At 48.1% G+C, this 13,980-nt stretch overlaps 5 protein-coding genes across 5 annotated transcripts; 2 read left to right on the top strand and 3 right to left on the bottom strand.

Moving 5' to 3' along the window:
* Nucleotides 1-3,758: 3,758 nt before the first annotated feature.
* On the bottom strand, nucleotides 3,759-5,177 carry AO090138000028 (uncharacterized protein; the record flags this gene model as incomplete). Its single annotated transcript, XM_001825493.1, has 1 exon — nucleotides 3,759-5,177. One exon carries the CDS (start codon nucleotides 5,175-5,177, stop codon nucleotides 3,759-3,761), a length of 1,419 nt encoding a protein of 472 aa, XP_001825545.1.
* Nucleotides 5,178-6,185: 1,008 nt separating this feature from the next.
* AO090138000030 (uncharacterized protein) lies at nucleotides 6,186-6,713 on the top strand (the record flags this gene model as incomplete). Its single annotated transcript, XM_023232720.1, has 1 exon — nucleotides 6,186-6,713. One exon carries the CDS (start codon nucleotides 6,186-6,188, stop codon nucleotides 6,711-6,713), a length of 528 nt encoding a protein of 175 aa, XP_023093226.1.
* Nucleotides 6,714-6,766: 53 nt separating this feature from the next.
* On the top strand, nucleotides 6,767-7,720 carry AO090138000031 (uncharacterized protein; the record flags this gene model as incomplete). Its single annotated transcript, XM_001825495.3, has 3 exons — nucleotides 6,767-6,993; nucleotides 7,055-7,496; nucleotides 7,556-7,720. The coding sequence occupies 3 exons, from the start codon at nucleotides 6,767-6,769 to the stop codon at nucleotides 7,718-7,720; spliced, it is 834 nt and encodes a 277-aa protein (XP_001825547.3).
* A 611-nt stretch (nucleotides 7,721-8,331) lies between these two features.
* Nucleotides 8,332-9,176, bottom strand: AO090138000032 (fungal specific transcription factor domain-containing protein; the record flags this gene model as incomplete). Its single annotated transcript, XM_023232719.1, has 2 exons — nucleotides 8,332-8,385; nucleotides 8,556-9,176. 2 exons carry the CDS (start codon nucleotides 9,174-9,176, stop codon nucleotides 8,332-8,334), a joined length of 675 nt encoding a protein of 224 aa, XP_023093227.1.
* A 1,321-nt stretch (nucleotides 9,177-10,497) lies between these two features.
* On the bottom strand, nucleotides 10,498-12,527 carry AO090138000033 (glycosyltransferase family 2 protein; the record flags this gene model as incomplete). The annotated part of the gene is given in 4 exon segments (XM_023232718.1): nucleotides 10,498-10,546; nucleotides 10,555-10,645; nucleotides 11,142-12,254; nucleotides 12,314-12,527. Coding segments are annotated over 4 exon segments (1,467 nt in total).
* Between the last annotated feature and the right edge of the window lie 1,453 nt (nucleotides 12,528-13,980).

Raw genomic sequence — 13,980 nt, 5'->3', positions numbered from 1 at the left:
GAAGAATGGCCTGACGTTAACCATTGACAGCGATTGCCCCTAGTCTATGAATGACATATTGCTTTGCCAATGCTCTTAGGGGAGTATTATCAGAAGAAGAGGCAAAAGATTGTCCAGTATGTGCTTTGGTGACGCAATGGAAACGTAGTCTCCAACTCGTGTCACATATTTGGATCTATACCTAGAGGAACCTGGTGAAGAGGGTCGGGATCAATCTTTTTTTCTGTTGATGGGTATGAGCTGTGTGATTGTTTTACCTATTTCCCAGACTTGTGCTTCTCGAGAACCTGCTCATGGCACCAACGGTTATATGTCCCATCATGTCCCTGATCGAGCATGTACGGCGCATGCCTCAATGATATCATGGCGCGGTCATACGCTCTGTACTCCTGTACGTTTTCCATGGTTATGATCCGAATTGCGAACCCTATCAGGGGTAGTAGGATAATGTATCCGAGCCGCAACTCAATGGCCACTGATGGCAACCGGATATACTTTCACATGGCTCGACAACACGGTCGGCAACGATCTCGAGTGTATTGATGGTTAAGATGATTGGCGGTGATCGAATAGGATGATATAAGAAATAAATGTCTGGTGTGTCACCAAAGGGAGAGAATCCTAACGCACACTAGAAACATCAACTATATATATACTGACTTTAGGCATGAATTGAACCAAAGCTGAACCACATATGCTGAAAAGAAACTCCGTCGCTACTATTATGTCGTATATGCATATGCTAGTAATCTAAGGATCAGGCACAAAGACAGGACAAGGTATACACATGCGTCGCTAAGGCATGCCAGCAAGAGCATGAGGGTGCAAATTGAGATCCCCAAAGCCAGTTGTGACACGAGCGTGTAAGGAATGTCGCGATAATGCAACATTGCAGTGGCCGACCATACATACTGCCAACATGATATTCTCTGCCGCCATATGCAGGGCTGGAGACAGCTCGGCGTTGTGTTGGCGATTGATCTCTCCACAAATAAGGGATTATCGTATTCTCACGTCACGAGTCCTGTAAAGCTCTCCTCCCATCAGTACAATGTATGAAAGCGACATAACCATCGTCGTAAAGCCCTATATTTGCACACGGTCGGAAGACCTCCAATGGCTTGTTTCTCGGGAAAGAGATAGGATAACATTCCGCGAAAGTCGACTATGTCCTCACTTCGCGCCTCGAGTATTCAGTGATTTCCGTCTATTCTCCCTTACTTCTCGTTCATTCTCCATCAGGATATTCTGGAGGCAGCGGCTTCCCTGATCGCTTCCCTTGGCTCGGACATCATTAAGGAGCTCTGTCAGCGCATTCTTCATCTGGAGACTGTAGTGGAGTGCCTGTTTGTTTGGCTCCTGGGGTTGATCGGTCGGTCCCGAGCCAGTCTGATTATGAATTCCGGCTGTCGCAGACGAGACTGAGCGCTTGATGACGGGGTTAGAGCGAACGGTTGGTACACGGTTGGTCGACGCGGCCGGTTGGGCACTTTGGCGCGGGTGATCCATAGTGAAAAAGAATCAGAGTAATAGAATGGGGTGCGAAGTGACTCATGGACTCGCAGTTTCTTGGGGGTATGCTCAATATATATCAAGAGACGCTATACAACAATGAAGCGGCGTTAGGGTTAAGTAACGATGACGTAGCTCGAGATCGACGACTTCAAAGCTGTGGCAGCACACGTGATTGGTCGGAACGCTTGCCGGAGTCTTCAGCCACAGGGCTTAACCCTTTCCATATAGCAGTCTCTATCCATACTATGTAGTAGATCATGCATGTCCTTGTCCTGAACCCCTAGCTGTGAAGAATGTCAACCCTGGCAATGCCTTACTGAGGTTTAAGCTATACCCTGGTCCATGATCGAACCACCTAGGACTGAGAATAAACCAGTTTTCTCCAGTATATACGCCTCAGCGATGTAATATTGACCGAAGCCAAGAAAAGCAGATGACGAAACCATGAGTACTCAATTGAAAAGAAAATATCTGCTCGAGAAGAGATCCCCGTTGAAAATGTCTCGAGAGTCACCAATATATCCATGCAATCGTCAATTGACCTATAGCTTCGGCCTCCCATTTCCAGTAAAATGATACACAACATCACTAAACTTGGTTTCCGGAAAGACATAGAGCCATTTCAGCTCTTCTTCCGCATTATTCGTAACTGAATGTTCCATGCCACCCGGAATGAAAACTGCACACCCTTTTTCAACCTTATGTTGTACCCCATCAATAGTCACTACTCCTCGCCCCTGCAGGATGTAGTATATCTCGGCCTGAGCATGATGATGGCTGCATAAGTATCCAGAATAACCCGGACAGACAGCAATCCCGGCAGAGAGATCGTTCGTTGGGGTCTTTGGCTGTGTGAAAAGCGTGCGCCACGATACCTCGCCTCGGGATGGGTCTTCGAATGACTCGGAGGGAAGGTTAGAGATGGTACTTGGTGGAAGCACCATCGGTTTCGCGTTCGGCATTGTAGACGCTGGAATTATCTTAGCAAATATGAGCGGCTTGATGACGATTACCAATCATACTAGGATGTTGATATAGCTGCCTTTCGACCCTTTCCACAGAATAAGGGACAGTACAAGGCCCGCAGGTATATTATGCCCAGAATATTCAAATTATCTACATACTATGGAATCCGCCGTTGTTCGAGGGATTTTATAAATCTTACAGCCATTCGGATGAAGGGAGATCGATCTTGGAGTGAGGGGAGATACTGGGCCCAAGCACACAACCCTGGGATTTATTGCCTCTTTCGGGAATAGATTGCAGTGAGATCACATTGACAACAGATCGCATACCAAAATATTGATTCGAGGTATTGAGCCCATAAGAAAGCGTTCTATGCATATATGGACCTGTAAACCGCCTATCTAATTCAGGCTGTTGATAACTGATGTACTCCTTTCCCTAGGATTCCATCGCCTCTCGCAAACTACGCAGATCTGCTACAGTTCCCCCTCAGTTATAGAAAGAAGGTACGGTCAATACATATCAGGAGAAAGTATGCAAGATCCAGAAGTGTTATAGTTTAGAGCGTCTACTGTGATAATAATATATCTTAAGATCTACAACTTCAAAGGTGCGGTAATATTCCCAATTAGTCGGAGTTGACAATAATAAATATTTAGTACACTATTCAGCCATAGCGTTTAATACTTTTAATACCAGGATACACCCCTCGTTGCTGAATTTCAGTTGGAAATACATTCAAGTTACCACAGCCAGGCAGAGACATGGGACGACTGACTACAAGGCTTAGTGTCAAACTAGACTCTTCTCTATAGTGACTCAATTCCCTCTTTCCACCTCCAGCAATTATTTCAGGCGGAACGGCAAGGCCGTGGAATAGGATCTAATCAAGTGTGGTTGGTCTATGTCAGCATTAGTCTACTTGGTAGAGATCACAATATCCAGCCCAGGTTGTAAAGCTATCCCGGTCGAGTCGACATTGAACCAGTCTATCTAGGGTCAACTTGAGTACGGCAAAATATTCCAATAGTCTACACAATCATGTGATACTCCGTCACTGCGAAGACCTTTAAACAATTCGGGCGAAGAGAATTTTATAATGAAGTGAGGAGAGATACTGGGCCCATGCACAACCATGGGGTTTGTTGCCTCTTTCGTGATATCATATCCATAGCCCTACAACATATCGCATACTGAAATATTGAATCGGGTATTAATACTATAAGAAAATGTTATAGACATAGATGGCCCTGCACAGCGCCTACCACGCCCAGGTGTTAACAAGTCATATACTCTTTTTCCTGAGATTTTATCGCCTCTCGCAAGACCTCACAGATCTGTCGCAATTCCGCCTCAGTAACAGTAAATGGAGGGGCTAGGAGGATGTGATCGCCTCGCATGCCATCCACAGTCCCCGCACCAGGATACACTGCCAATCCTCGGTCGAACGCAGCTTGTTGAACTCGCAAGCCGAACTTAAACGTGGGGTCAAACGTCTCCTTGGTCGTGCTGTCCTGCACGAACTCTACTGCCCAAAAGAGGCCTCGTCCACGAATATCGCCAACTGATGGGCAGTGTGCCAATTCAGTCCTCAATTGCTGTTCCAGAATCTGTCCCAGAGCAGCGCAGCGTTCAACCAGCTTCTCTCGTCGAACGATTTGCTGGACCGCCAACGCGGCAGCGCAAGAAACAGGGTGGGCCTGGTAGGTATGGCCATGGTTGAAAGCGTTGCTGCCCTTGCGGAGCACATCAATCACCTTCTTGTGGACCAAGACTCCTGCGATGGGTGCATATCCACCTCCAAGTCCCTTGGCGATAGTCATAATGTCGGGAACGACGTTTTCCTGTTCAAAAGCGAAAAATGTCCCTGAACGTCCCACGCCACACATAATCTCATCAAGGATCAGTAGGATGCCGTACCGATCGCACATGGCACGGACACCGGTAAAGTATCCGGCGGGGGCTGTGACGCAACCCGCGGTGGCGCCAACGATCGGTTCGGCTACAAAAGCAATAATCTTCTCGGGACCGATTCGGAGGAACTCCTCCTCAAGCTCACGCAGTAGCCGGGCCGTAAATTCTGCCTCGGTCTCTCCCGCCATCTGATGCCGGTATGCGTATGCGGGAGTAACGTGAGACGTATGAGGGTACATAAAGCCGGTAAAGGGAACCTTGCGAGCAAGATTTGACGAAATTGACATGGCAGCAATGCTATTGCCGTGATAGCTCTGCTGTCGGGAGACAAAATGCAGTCGGTCAGGTTCATTATTCTCATAATGGTACTGTCGCGCCAGCTTCAAAGCAGACTCAACCGCCTCGCTGCCACTGCCGACAAAAAATGCCTTCTCGAGCCCGTAGGGGTTTCCGCTCAGGAGAAAGTCAGCTAGATCCTCCGCCGACGAGGTGGTGTAGGACTGTGTGTGGATGTAGCTGACATTCTGCATCTGCTTCATAATTGCTTGATGAACCTCTTCGCGGCCATGGCCGATTAAGGCAACTGCGGCGCCAGCGCAAGCATCCAGGACAGTGCGACCATCGGAAAGATGCAGAGTCAGCCCTTTAGCCTTCTCCACCATGACAGGATGTTCTATGAGAGAACGATGCAGAAGATGGCCTTCACCGTTTGGCTTCACATTTGGCAAGATTTGCGTATTTGGCCTTGACTGGATGTCATCGTCCACCCTGGAAGGTGCCATTTTGGTAAAGTTGAATTGTTGAGCGAGATGTCAGAGTAGTATAATTCCTGAACCTATTTCAATGGTGTGCCAGGAGCTCGGTTCTCGCAGCCTAGAAATAGCAAGAATGCAGAGATTAACTCAACATTCTACCACAAGAATATATACGGTCACATTGAGTGTTCTCGCGCGTTTGACTCCTTCCAGAGCCGAGAGCCGAAATCCGGTCGGCTTTCGCACCAACACAGGCTGGTGAACCAAACCAGATCAAAAACATCATTTTCTTTTTCTAACAGCTTATACCATTAACATATTCGGTGGAAGTTTGTGGGAGGGATCGCCCAGAGCCACCGGCCGCATCTATCTCTAAATATCGCGGCGATTGCTTGGGCCTCGACAATCAATCCATGTGGCTTACCACGCTAGAGATTTTTTTTTCTTATTTCTTTTCACTCGCCTCAACTGCAGGTAAACACTTCGCAGCATTCAAAAGGATTGTCCTCCGTAGGCTATCAGACATGGCAAATAGCCGAAGCTTTTTCTTGCCTCTGCGAACAAAGTATGATCGATGTGTGGACTCTGCGGCCTGAAGCAAGAAGGCCAGGCTAGTGAAGCATTCGCGTCGGAATGCAGCGTGAAAGAAAGTATTATCAATAAGGTGTGGGCTGGAATCGAGTGAATTACTTAACATCGGGTTTGAACCAGCATCGGGTTTGCTGATACCAGGCGAAGGCAACAGGACCTCGGATTTCAAAGGTCGATTTTGAGACTGTGCTAGCGACTTGATCGCTTTCCCTCGGGTTCAAACAAGTCCTCACGATAATTAGTCTCGTGCTAATAGTCATAATGTGGATTCTATCAGGTAATGTCGGCTTTTTCTGGTTGTATAAGAACGTGTTGGACGTACATAATGCTTGAAATTCGGAAAGCCCCTTCAGAGAGAAGAAATTCACTACAAACAATATTGGCATCGCTTGAGCGTACAGGGCAGGACAAGACGCAATCTGGAAAACCAGTGTATCGTCAGTCATGGAGGAAACTGGAGAAGGTCCTTCAGCGCCCCACACAAAAGCAGAGGCTCCATTCCCTATCACTGCCGAGAGTGAGCCCTCACGTCCCCATGACGATGTTGTGGACGGTTGGAGAGGATGGATAGTTGTGGGAGCCGCTGCTTGCTCTCTGTTTGTTTATCTCGGCATCATTTATTCCTGGGGAGTTTTGCAAATCCAGCTACTAGAATCAACCTCCTCTTCCTTAACCACATTGACCTTCGTTGGCTCTCTGGCTACATCCTTTATGGTGTCGATCAGTATCCCGGTAGGACTGATCATCCGGAGGTGGGGATATCAACGAACTGCTCTAGTCGGAGCAGTGCTTATGGGTCTAGGGGAATTCCTGGCGAGCTGGGTAACCGAGTACGTCGGTGCATTGTTTGTGACACATGGCATCATCTTTGGCGTTGGAGGAGGCCTGACGATTCTGGTATGGTTCTCATTACTATATTCCACATTTGGTGTTCATCCTTTCTATCCTCTATGTATTTCTCGCACTAAGTAGTGCTGGGCCCTCTCTTGTCTGACAAATCGAACCAGACTTGTTCGACTGCCCCAATGCAATGGTTCGAGAGACACCGTGGGCTAGCCGTCGGGATCGTCTTTGGGGGCGGGAGTCTAGGCTCTGCCATTATGAGTATTGCGACCAACATGATGGTGAAGCAACTACCACTTGAATGGATATTCCGCGTTCTAGCGTTTCTGTTGTGGGGGGTTTGTACTCCAGCTGCATGCCTTATCCGACAGCCATCTCATGCGAAGAACTCAGTCCCACGCCCACAATGGTGAGAACTGTCCATTGTACAATCTAACCATCGGGAGATTTTGACACTGTGAGCTTTCCAGGTACCGTTTCCGCGAAAAGGAGTTCCTGATCTTATTTGTCGGCACCGGGCTGGCTTGCTTTCCTCTTTTTGTTCCCCCATACTTTATTCCTATCTTCGCACGATCGGTTACCCATTCGCAGAATATCGCAGTCATCATGTTGGCCATTTGGAACGTTGCCTCCACAGTAGGACGGGTGCTGGCCGGCTTCTTGTCGGATTCAGTTTTGGGTCCGATCAACAGTCTTATCCTCTCACTCACGCTGGCCGGGCTCAGTGCACTTGTAATCTGGCCCTTCTCTAGTACAACCGCCGTGCTATCCATATTCATTGTACTGAATGGCTTCGGATGTGGGGCGTTTTTCAGCCTGGTTCCCAGCACTATAGGCGCCATGTTTGGCGGCAAGAACACACTTGGGATACTACCGATCATCTGGGCAGGATGGTTCGTGGGCTTCTTTTTTGTAAGATGATAACATATTCTCTTTGTTCTGTATTACGATGCCATACTAACCCTGCATAGGGATCACCCATTGCATCTGGAATTTATTCGCTCTCTGGAAAAGCGGACAACGTCGAGTCATATCGGCCAGCGGCATACTATGCAGGTGCTATGTCCATAGTGGGACTTCTTTTCACGATCGTTCTGCGCTCAATGTATTCAACGCACTTGCTCGTTAAAGTATGATGGTACGAGTTAGCCACAGAACTGTCATCCTGAGACTAGTGCAAGATCGATGTCTTCCAACGTAGGCCACCACTGCGACCATGCGCCCTGTTCGTGAGAATAAGTGCTGACTTCCGTAAGCAGATGAGTGAGCGGTGCGCTAAGATTATCCGACTCAGAGCTGGGGACAATCCGTTGCGCGGGTTGGCTATAAGTCACTCCCGGACTTGGTCCCCCAGCTCCTTCGATTTCTTGTATATGTTGATTTGATCGGTCAACAACTCGGAACTCGTGTATCGACTGGTGAAGATGATCGAAGTCTTGTCGGGACTTTCCCAAGTATCTTCCCCTGTCGGTGGAAGCGCGCTCGTATAAGAGCGAGGCATGTTTGAGAGTAGATACCTAATGAACGTTAGAGTGTCGCCATGCAAGAAATAGAAGTTCGATGGCAAAGAGACGCACCCAAGCCTCTCCTAGCTTCCACACGTGTCGAAACTCTTCCAAGTAAGCGAGACAAAAGTTCATCAGCTGTTCAGCCTGAGGACTTCGACCAAGGTTCATGCGAGGAAATCGGTAGATGTAGAGATTCATATACGATGCAGAAAAAGCACAAAATCCAACAAATGGCGTCATCAGATGGGCTCCACATTCTGATGCTTCATGTAAAAGCCTGGCAATGTGCTCGGCTGCAGAGAATAGCTCTAGTGCGCTTGATTCCCACCAGCCAACGGGTGCTTCCGCTTCGAGCAGGGGGTGGTCCACAGGCCCTCTCGGGCCCGACTCCGCGGTGGGCATGAAAGGGAAATATTCGCGGTGGAGCATAAGAGTGCTATATACAAACACAAGTCAGTCTCACTATTCTCGATGGAGAAAGGATGATGTCCAACCTCAGATAATAGAGAAGATTGATGTATGTGAAGGACTCTCCATATCCCAATGTCATGTGGATCGCAACACTGTTACTCGGGTAATGAAGGCGATTGTGTTGGCCGGCCCTCCACCTTTCCAATTGGGCCTTAGTCCTAGACCACGGAGACCCTGGGACCCAAGGGCAGTTCTCCGGGGCACACATCCCCGGTGCTCGACGACCGTCGTTAAAGATAAAAGTCATTACTTGTGCCCAGATATCAAAGCCAGAAACTAGAATTTCGTAGCACTGGGTTATATCAAGAAGGCCCGACGGCAGACGTTCAGCCCAGGTGAGGTTCTGCCCTGTGTGCCCAGAATAAAGGCTTACGTTGGTCCCAAAGGCAAATTCAACGGTGCTTAACGGCCGCGAGACTTTCAACTTCTCCATCTCCGACATGGGAAGCATGGGTGGGTTGTAAGTGCCCGAGCTTATCATGCGGTCCATGATAAAACACGCCCAGATCGTTCTATTCTCTATTCCCGGAGCAACTGTATCTTTGACTGCACCCAGGCTGACGTCAGTATCAAGGGGGTACGGGGCGATACGTCGACTTTGTATAGATTGCATAATTCGAATCGCGATACCTAGCATATCCGATCAGCCTTACAATTATTCCATGCGGGAGCTTCGATAATGACGTACCGCAGTAAACCCAGGCCTTATGGAAGTCCCGACATCCCCATTCGTAGAGTGCCATTATCAGCAGTGCCTGAACGACTTGTATATCAGGGGGCTGAAGGATGAGTCCTGAAAGACTCTGCCGGATGTAAGATTCATAATGCTTACTAGGCAGCAAACTGTTTGCCCAAGATGGGTTAAGCAACGACAGTTGTGTTTTTGTTACTAGAAGGGTAACACCGAGCAGGACTTTTGTCTCCTTGGAGCACTCCGACTGAAACGATTGTATGAGTGTTGGGAGATGAAGAATTCCCAGCTCGGGGAATTTGTTCGTAAAAACGTTCAGAGACTTGAGGATCACACTTGTCGGAAGGCTAGCGAGATGATCGTCGATCTGTGAGATGTCCACCTCACCGCTGCAAGATTCCGGTGTTAGCTGTGGTCTAGTATGGCCATTATCTGATGAGACCGGCTGTGGTCTTGTTTGTTCCTCATGGTCATCCTTTAGATCCTCATTCCTACGGCGTAACTGGCCTCGCTTGCGGGAAACCCTCGAGGCTACATGTCTCGGTCTGGTAAGAATACAACCGGGAATCTCTGATTTCTGACACTTCTGACATGGTGGACTACCCGTGTTGACACATTTAATTTTGGATTTTCTGCATCGTCGGATCTATGGGTGAGCCGCGAGTTGACTTCTGGTTTACCGAGGGTGATGTTGATTTACTACTCACCGGCAAAACGCGCACGAAAGACTTGATCGCATAGTTCTCTCTGACAGTCTCCGTTCCTGATACGCTGTTATTGATTGCCAAGATTCCCGATCAATGAGATGTTCCAAGGAGCGGGGATGAGTTTCGGGTTTGAAGACAATAGTTGAGAAGTCTGAAGAGAAGTTCATTCCCGATGTCAAACCCGAGGCGCTGTCACATGACTAGTCCTGGTACGTCTATGTAGTCCATGAACAAAAACTTGAAAATCAGAAATAAAATAAAAAAAAAAAAAAAAAAAAAAAAAAGGAGAGAAAAAAACGACAATGAACAGCTGTACCATATATTCGCTACATCGCTAAGCACTTTAGTATATGCTATGTTGGATAGCTAGGGGTTAGAAAGCGTGAAAGTCAGGACAGCGAGATCGAAAAACAAATAAATTGACATAATAGTTATATAGCACAGACAGGATAAATCCAGGGACATATTAGACATTCACTACGCGTGCACTGCCTTTCTGGTTAGCGCTAAATAGCACTTCTAGTGAAATGATCAACCTAGTGTGACATCACAACATGCCGAGCATTCAAAATAGTCCTCCCAAGGCTACTAACAATAGTGCAAGGGTTGGTAACATCATGAAGTCCGCCGGTGTCAGACAACGCGATAACAAGCGCCGCAGTGGGCGTTGTGGGACAAGAGAGTCTACATTTTGAATCATTCTTTGCTACCCAGTACGGCCATCTGAGATGCCCGAGCCGGGTAAACGGGAGGGCTTAAAAGGTACGCAACCGGTACCCAATGGTTAGTAACGGTCAGATAGCAAATGTGCAACAGTGGCGGCCAGGCAATTGTAGTAAGTAATCGTGTGGTCAATAATTCACTGTCGGTAGTGGTCAGTGTCGTCCATGTTGACAATAACATCGCGGCGATTGTGGCGAGAAGCAGGCAGATGCTTTGCAAAATGCCATTTTGCCAGAGATCCTGGTACAGCATTTTATAAAACGAAGACTTCGTGATGCGATTCCAGGAATTCTCTTTGCTTCCGGTGACGAATGATCCTTTGGGAGCGCTTGAGATGAAATGAAATCGTATGACGGCAGAAAGGTGTGCTGCAGAGCGGGGCAATCAGTCGGGTCAGTCTAGTGGTTCTCATACGTATATCAATCATAGAAACAAAATGTGAAATGGCATATCTTACCGCCAGCTAGCCAACTGTTTTCCAGCTGCGAAAATGGGGATCCTCGAATCCCCGCATGGGCAGTCTGGAGCCACCCATACGCCCACATGGTAGAGACATGAAGCAAGCCCAGAATTACCTGAGTCTTGATCAGGAAGGACGAAGAGGCGGGGATCAGCGACCGGGACATTAAAAGCCACGGAACAGCACCATATCCAATGACATGGCCTACCAATCCCAAAGTGATGGCCAAGCCACCGCATGCAATGCTCCACTGAAGGTGGCGTGGTATGGAACTGCTGGTCAGCGGCCGTAAAGTAAACAGTTGCTGGGAATGACCAATGTGCCATCGGTTTCTCTGGGCAATGTGCCCTTCGAGAGATGTGGGAACAAGCCCGAATTGCAGCGGCTCTTGTACTTGGACAGTACGGTATCCCATGCCCCGCAATATCAGGGAAAGCTGCCAATCTTCTGAGAATGAAAAGGTAGGATACCCACCAACATCAATGATTGCGTTGCGCCGGAACACCGCCCCGGACCCTGCATCAATCGCACGTCCACAGCGGTCTAGCTCGGCGTTCTGGCAGGTGTAAAAATGAAGGCGAGATTGCGAGAGGGGGTCCCCGGCAGGAAGGTTGTCAAAATATTGCCGGGTAGTAACCAACGCTGTCTGGGGGCTTAGAAGCAAGTGGGGAAGGGTTGCTCTGAGAAAGTCCGGCTTTGGGATAGAATCTGCATCCAGAATAGCACAGAACTCCGGTGGAGTATCTTTCTGAACAGTGAATAGTGCATAGTTCAGGTTTCCGGCTTTGGCAAACACTCGGCCAGATTGCCTACCGCGTGTGTGATAGAAGAGATAAGGCCATTTAGAGTGCAACTCCGAGACAGCATCACGCAGCTGGGTTGAAGCGCCATCGTCAAGGACAAGCACTCGTAGCTGAGACTCTGGGTAGTCCATAGTGCAGGCAGCGCGAACGGTGTCCAAGATTACACTAACTGGCTCGCCGCAGCAGGGGATCAAGACATCGACTCGTGGCAGGTTGTGGCTGCCCCGAAGCCGTAGCCTTTTTCGCGGCCCGCGCTCAGGTTCCCCACCGGCCGCAACGGTGAGGCGCTGATCTTGATAAGACAAGCCTGGTCGTTGGTTAGCGTTATAGAGCTCCGACTTCAAAGTAAGGCATAATTGAACTTACGACCAAATATAGCTTCCACAGCCAACATTAACCACATTGGCCAGGATTGCTGAGCCTCCAGCAGAATCATAAGTAAGCGAATGGGGTAATAGACAGTGGAGGTCCATATTGCCGCTTGGGCTGTATGGTAGAGATACTTGCGGTATCGCTTTCCAGACCATATTCGCGGGTCAGGTGGAAGTTCTTCGATCTCGCCGACATATTCAGAAATCATGTCTTGCTGGCAGAGTGCCAAGAATCAGTCCCTTCGTTTATTCGAAGTTGGTCAAGGTCTTTCCCCTTGTGTTGATGCCTCGGCAATCGATGTCGTGTCCCCTGCTTTGTTCAGCTGTTCTTTGTCTAAACACCGCGCATGATGAACATAAATCTCTATCCCAGTCTGTGAGATGAACCGGAATAGGGGTAAACAGACTTCCTACACAAAAAAATAAATAATAGGTTGCTCGTGAGGAAAGGTCGGTGTGGCTTGGGCTTTGTTCTAGAATTTACCATTGGCGGCCCACTAATTCCCCATTTGGGGAAATTCTAGATCACCAGCAGGCGGCAACCCTAATTATGTTTAAAAGGGGGCGCTCATTGAACGCTGCCTTTCCGTCAACATCCGGTATGGAAATAGTAACTAGGCTAAGCATTGACCCGGTATTGACTGGAGTGAACTGGAAGAACGAGAACAACTGTTCTCCCCACGGTCTTCAGGGTGGAGTTGAGTCAATTCGTTTCATCACGTTTCTCCTCATGCGCCAGAGAAATCAATTGCTGCTGCATTTACGGTCAATTACAGACCGTAATGATGTTGCAAGAGCGTCGATTCATGTCGTGGTTCAAGATACCTGCAACCATTCCGCTGATTCTGGGAAATACCCAAGCAGTAATGCGGGGGACGTACTGGTGTTGTTCAATGAGAAAGTCTAGCCGTGCCATATTTGCCAGTCCTTTAGCCACGGGCACGGAATTCGGCATAAGAACCCAAAACCTCCGCCCTCTCCGCCTTTCACAGACGTGGCATCTGACTGCAAATCTGAGATTAGCTAGCTCCTTCAAGTCAGTTATCCGAACATTTATATAGCTGAGACGATACCAGATATAGAGTCTCCAATGCAGGCATCCTCACAAAACATCATACCTCCTCAATACCAGATACGTATCCCGAAAGTGCAATCTGGGTATGCAGTAGGCGACATAGACATGGCCAAAAATAGTGATGAGAGACTAATGTTTTGACCTCCGCACTCACTAGGCTTATTTAGGTGAAGTGGCTAATCCCCTCGGATATCGGAAGAAGTATACGCCGTCTTGGTATTTGTTTTGTCAAGACTCAAGAGGGATATGACCTCGGCATAGTATTATTCGTATAACGGGTATTCGCGACTAATAGTTTCCATTAGAAAGGTAAGAGTGTTCATAGCTGAATGTTATGGGTGCTTTTTTAAGCTTGTAACGTACGGGATGGCTAATTGCGCCAGCGAGATTGCTGAATATATATATCCGTGAATCGCGGAGATGATCATGTGAGACTTCAAGTTGCCTGTCACATTTCACTTCTTTATTCCCATACTCTCCAAGACGAAGTTTTCCTTTATAGGAGCTCTTTGGTGGAGTCGAGAGGGCTACTCAATGTTATATGCAAAAATATAGCAATGAATCTCACTTGGTGATTTGACGGTTAT

The sequence above is a fragment of the Aspergillus oryzae genome, chromosome 6, assembly GCF_000184455.2.
Source record: "Aspergillus oryzae RIB40 DNA, chromosome 6".
In the NCBI taxonomy this organism is placed as follows: Eukaryota; Fungi; Ascomycota; class Eurotiomycetes; order Eurotiales; family Aspergillaceae; genus Aspergillus; species Aspergillus oryzae.
The sequence above is the reverse complement of the archived record's forward strand: the minus strand, read 5'-3'. Positions and strand labels throughout refer to the sequence as shown.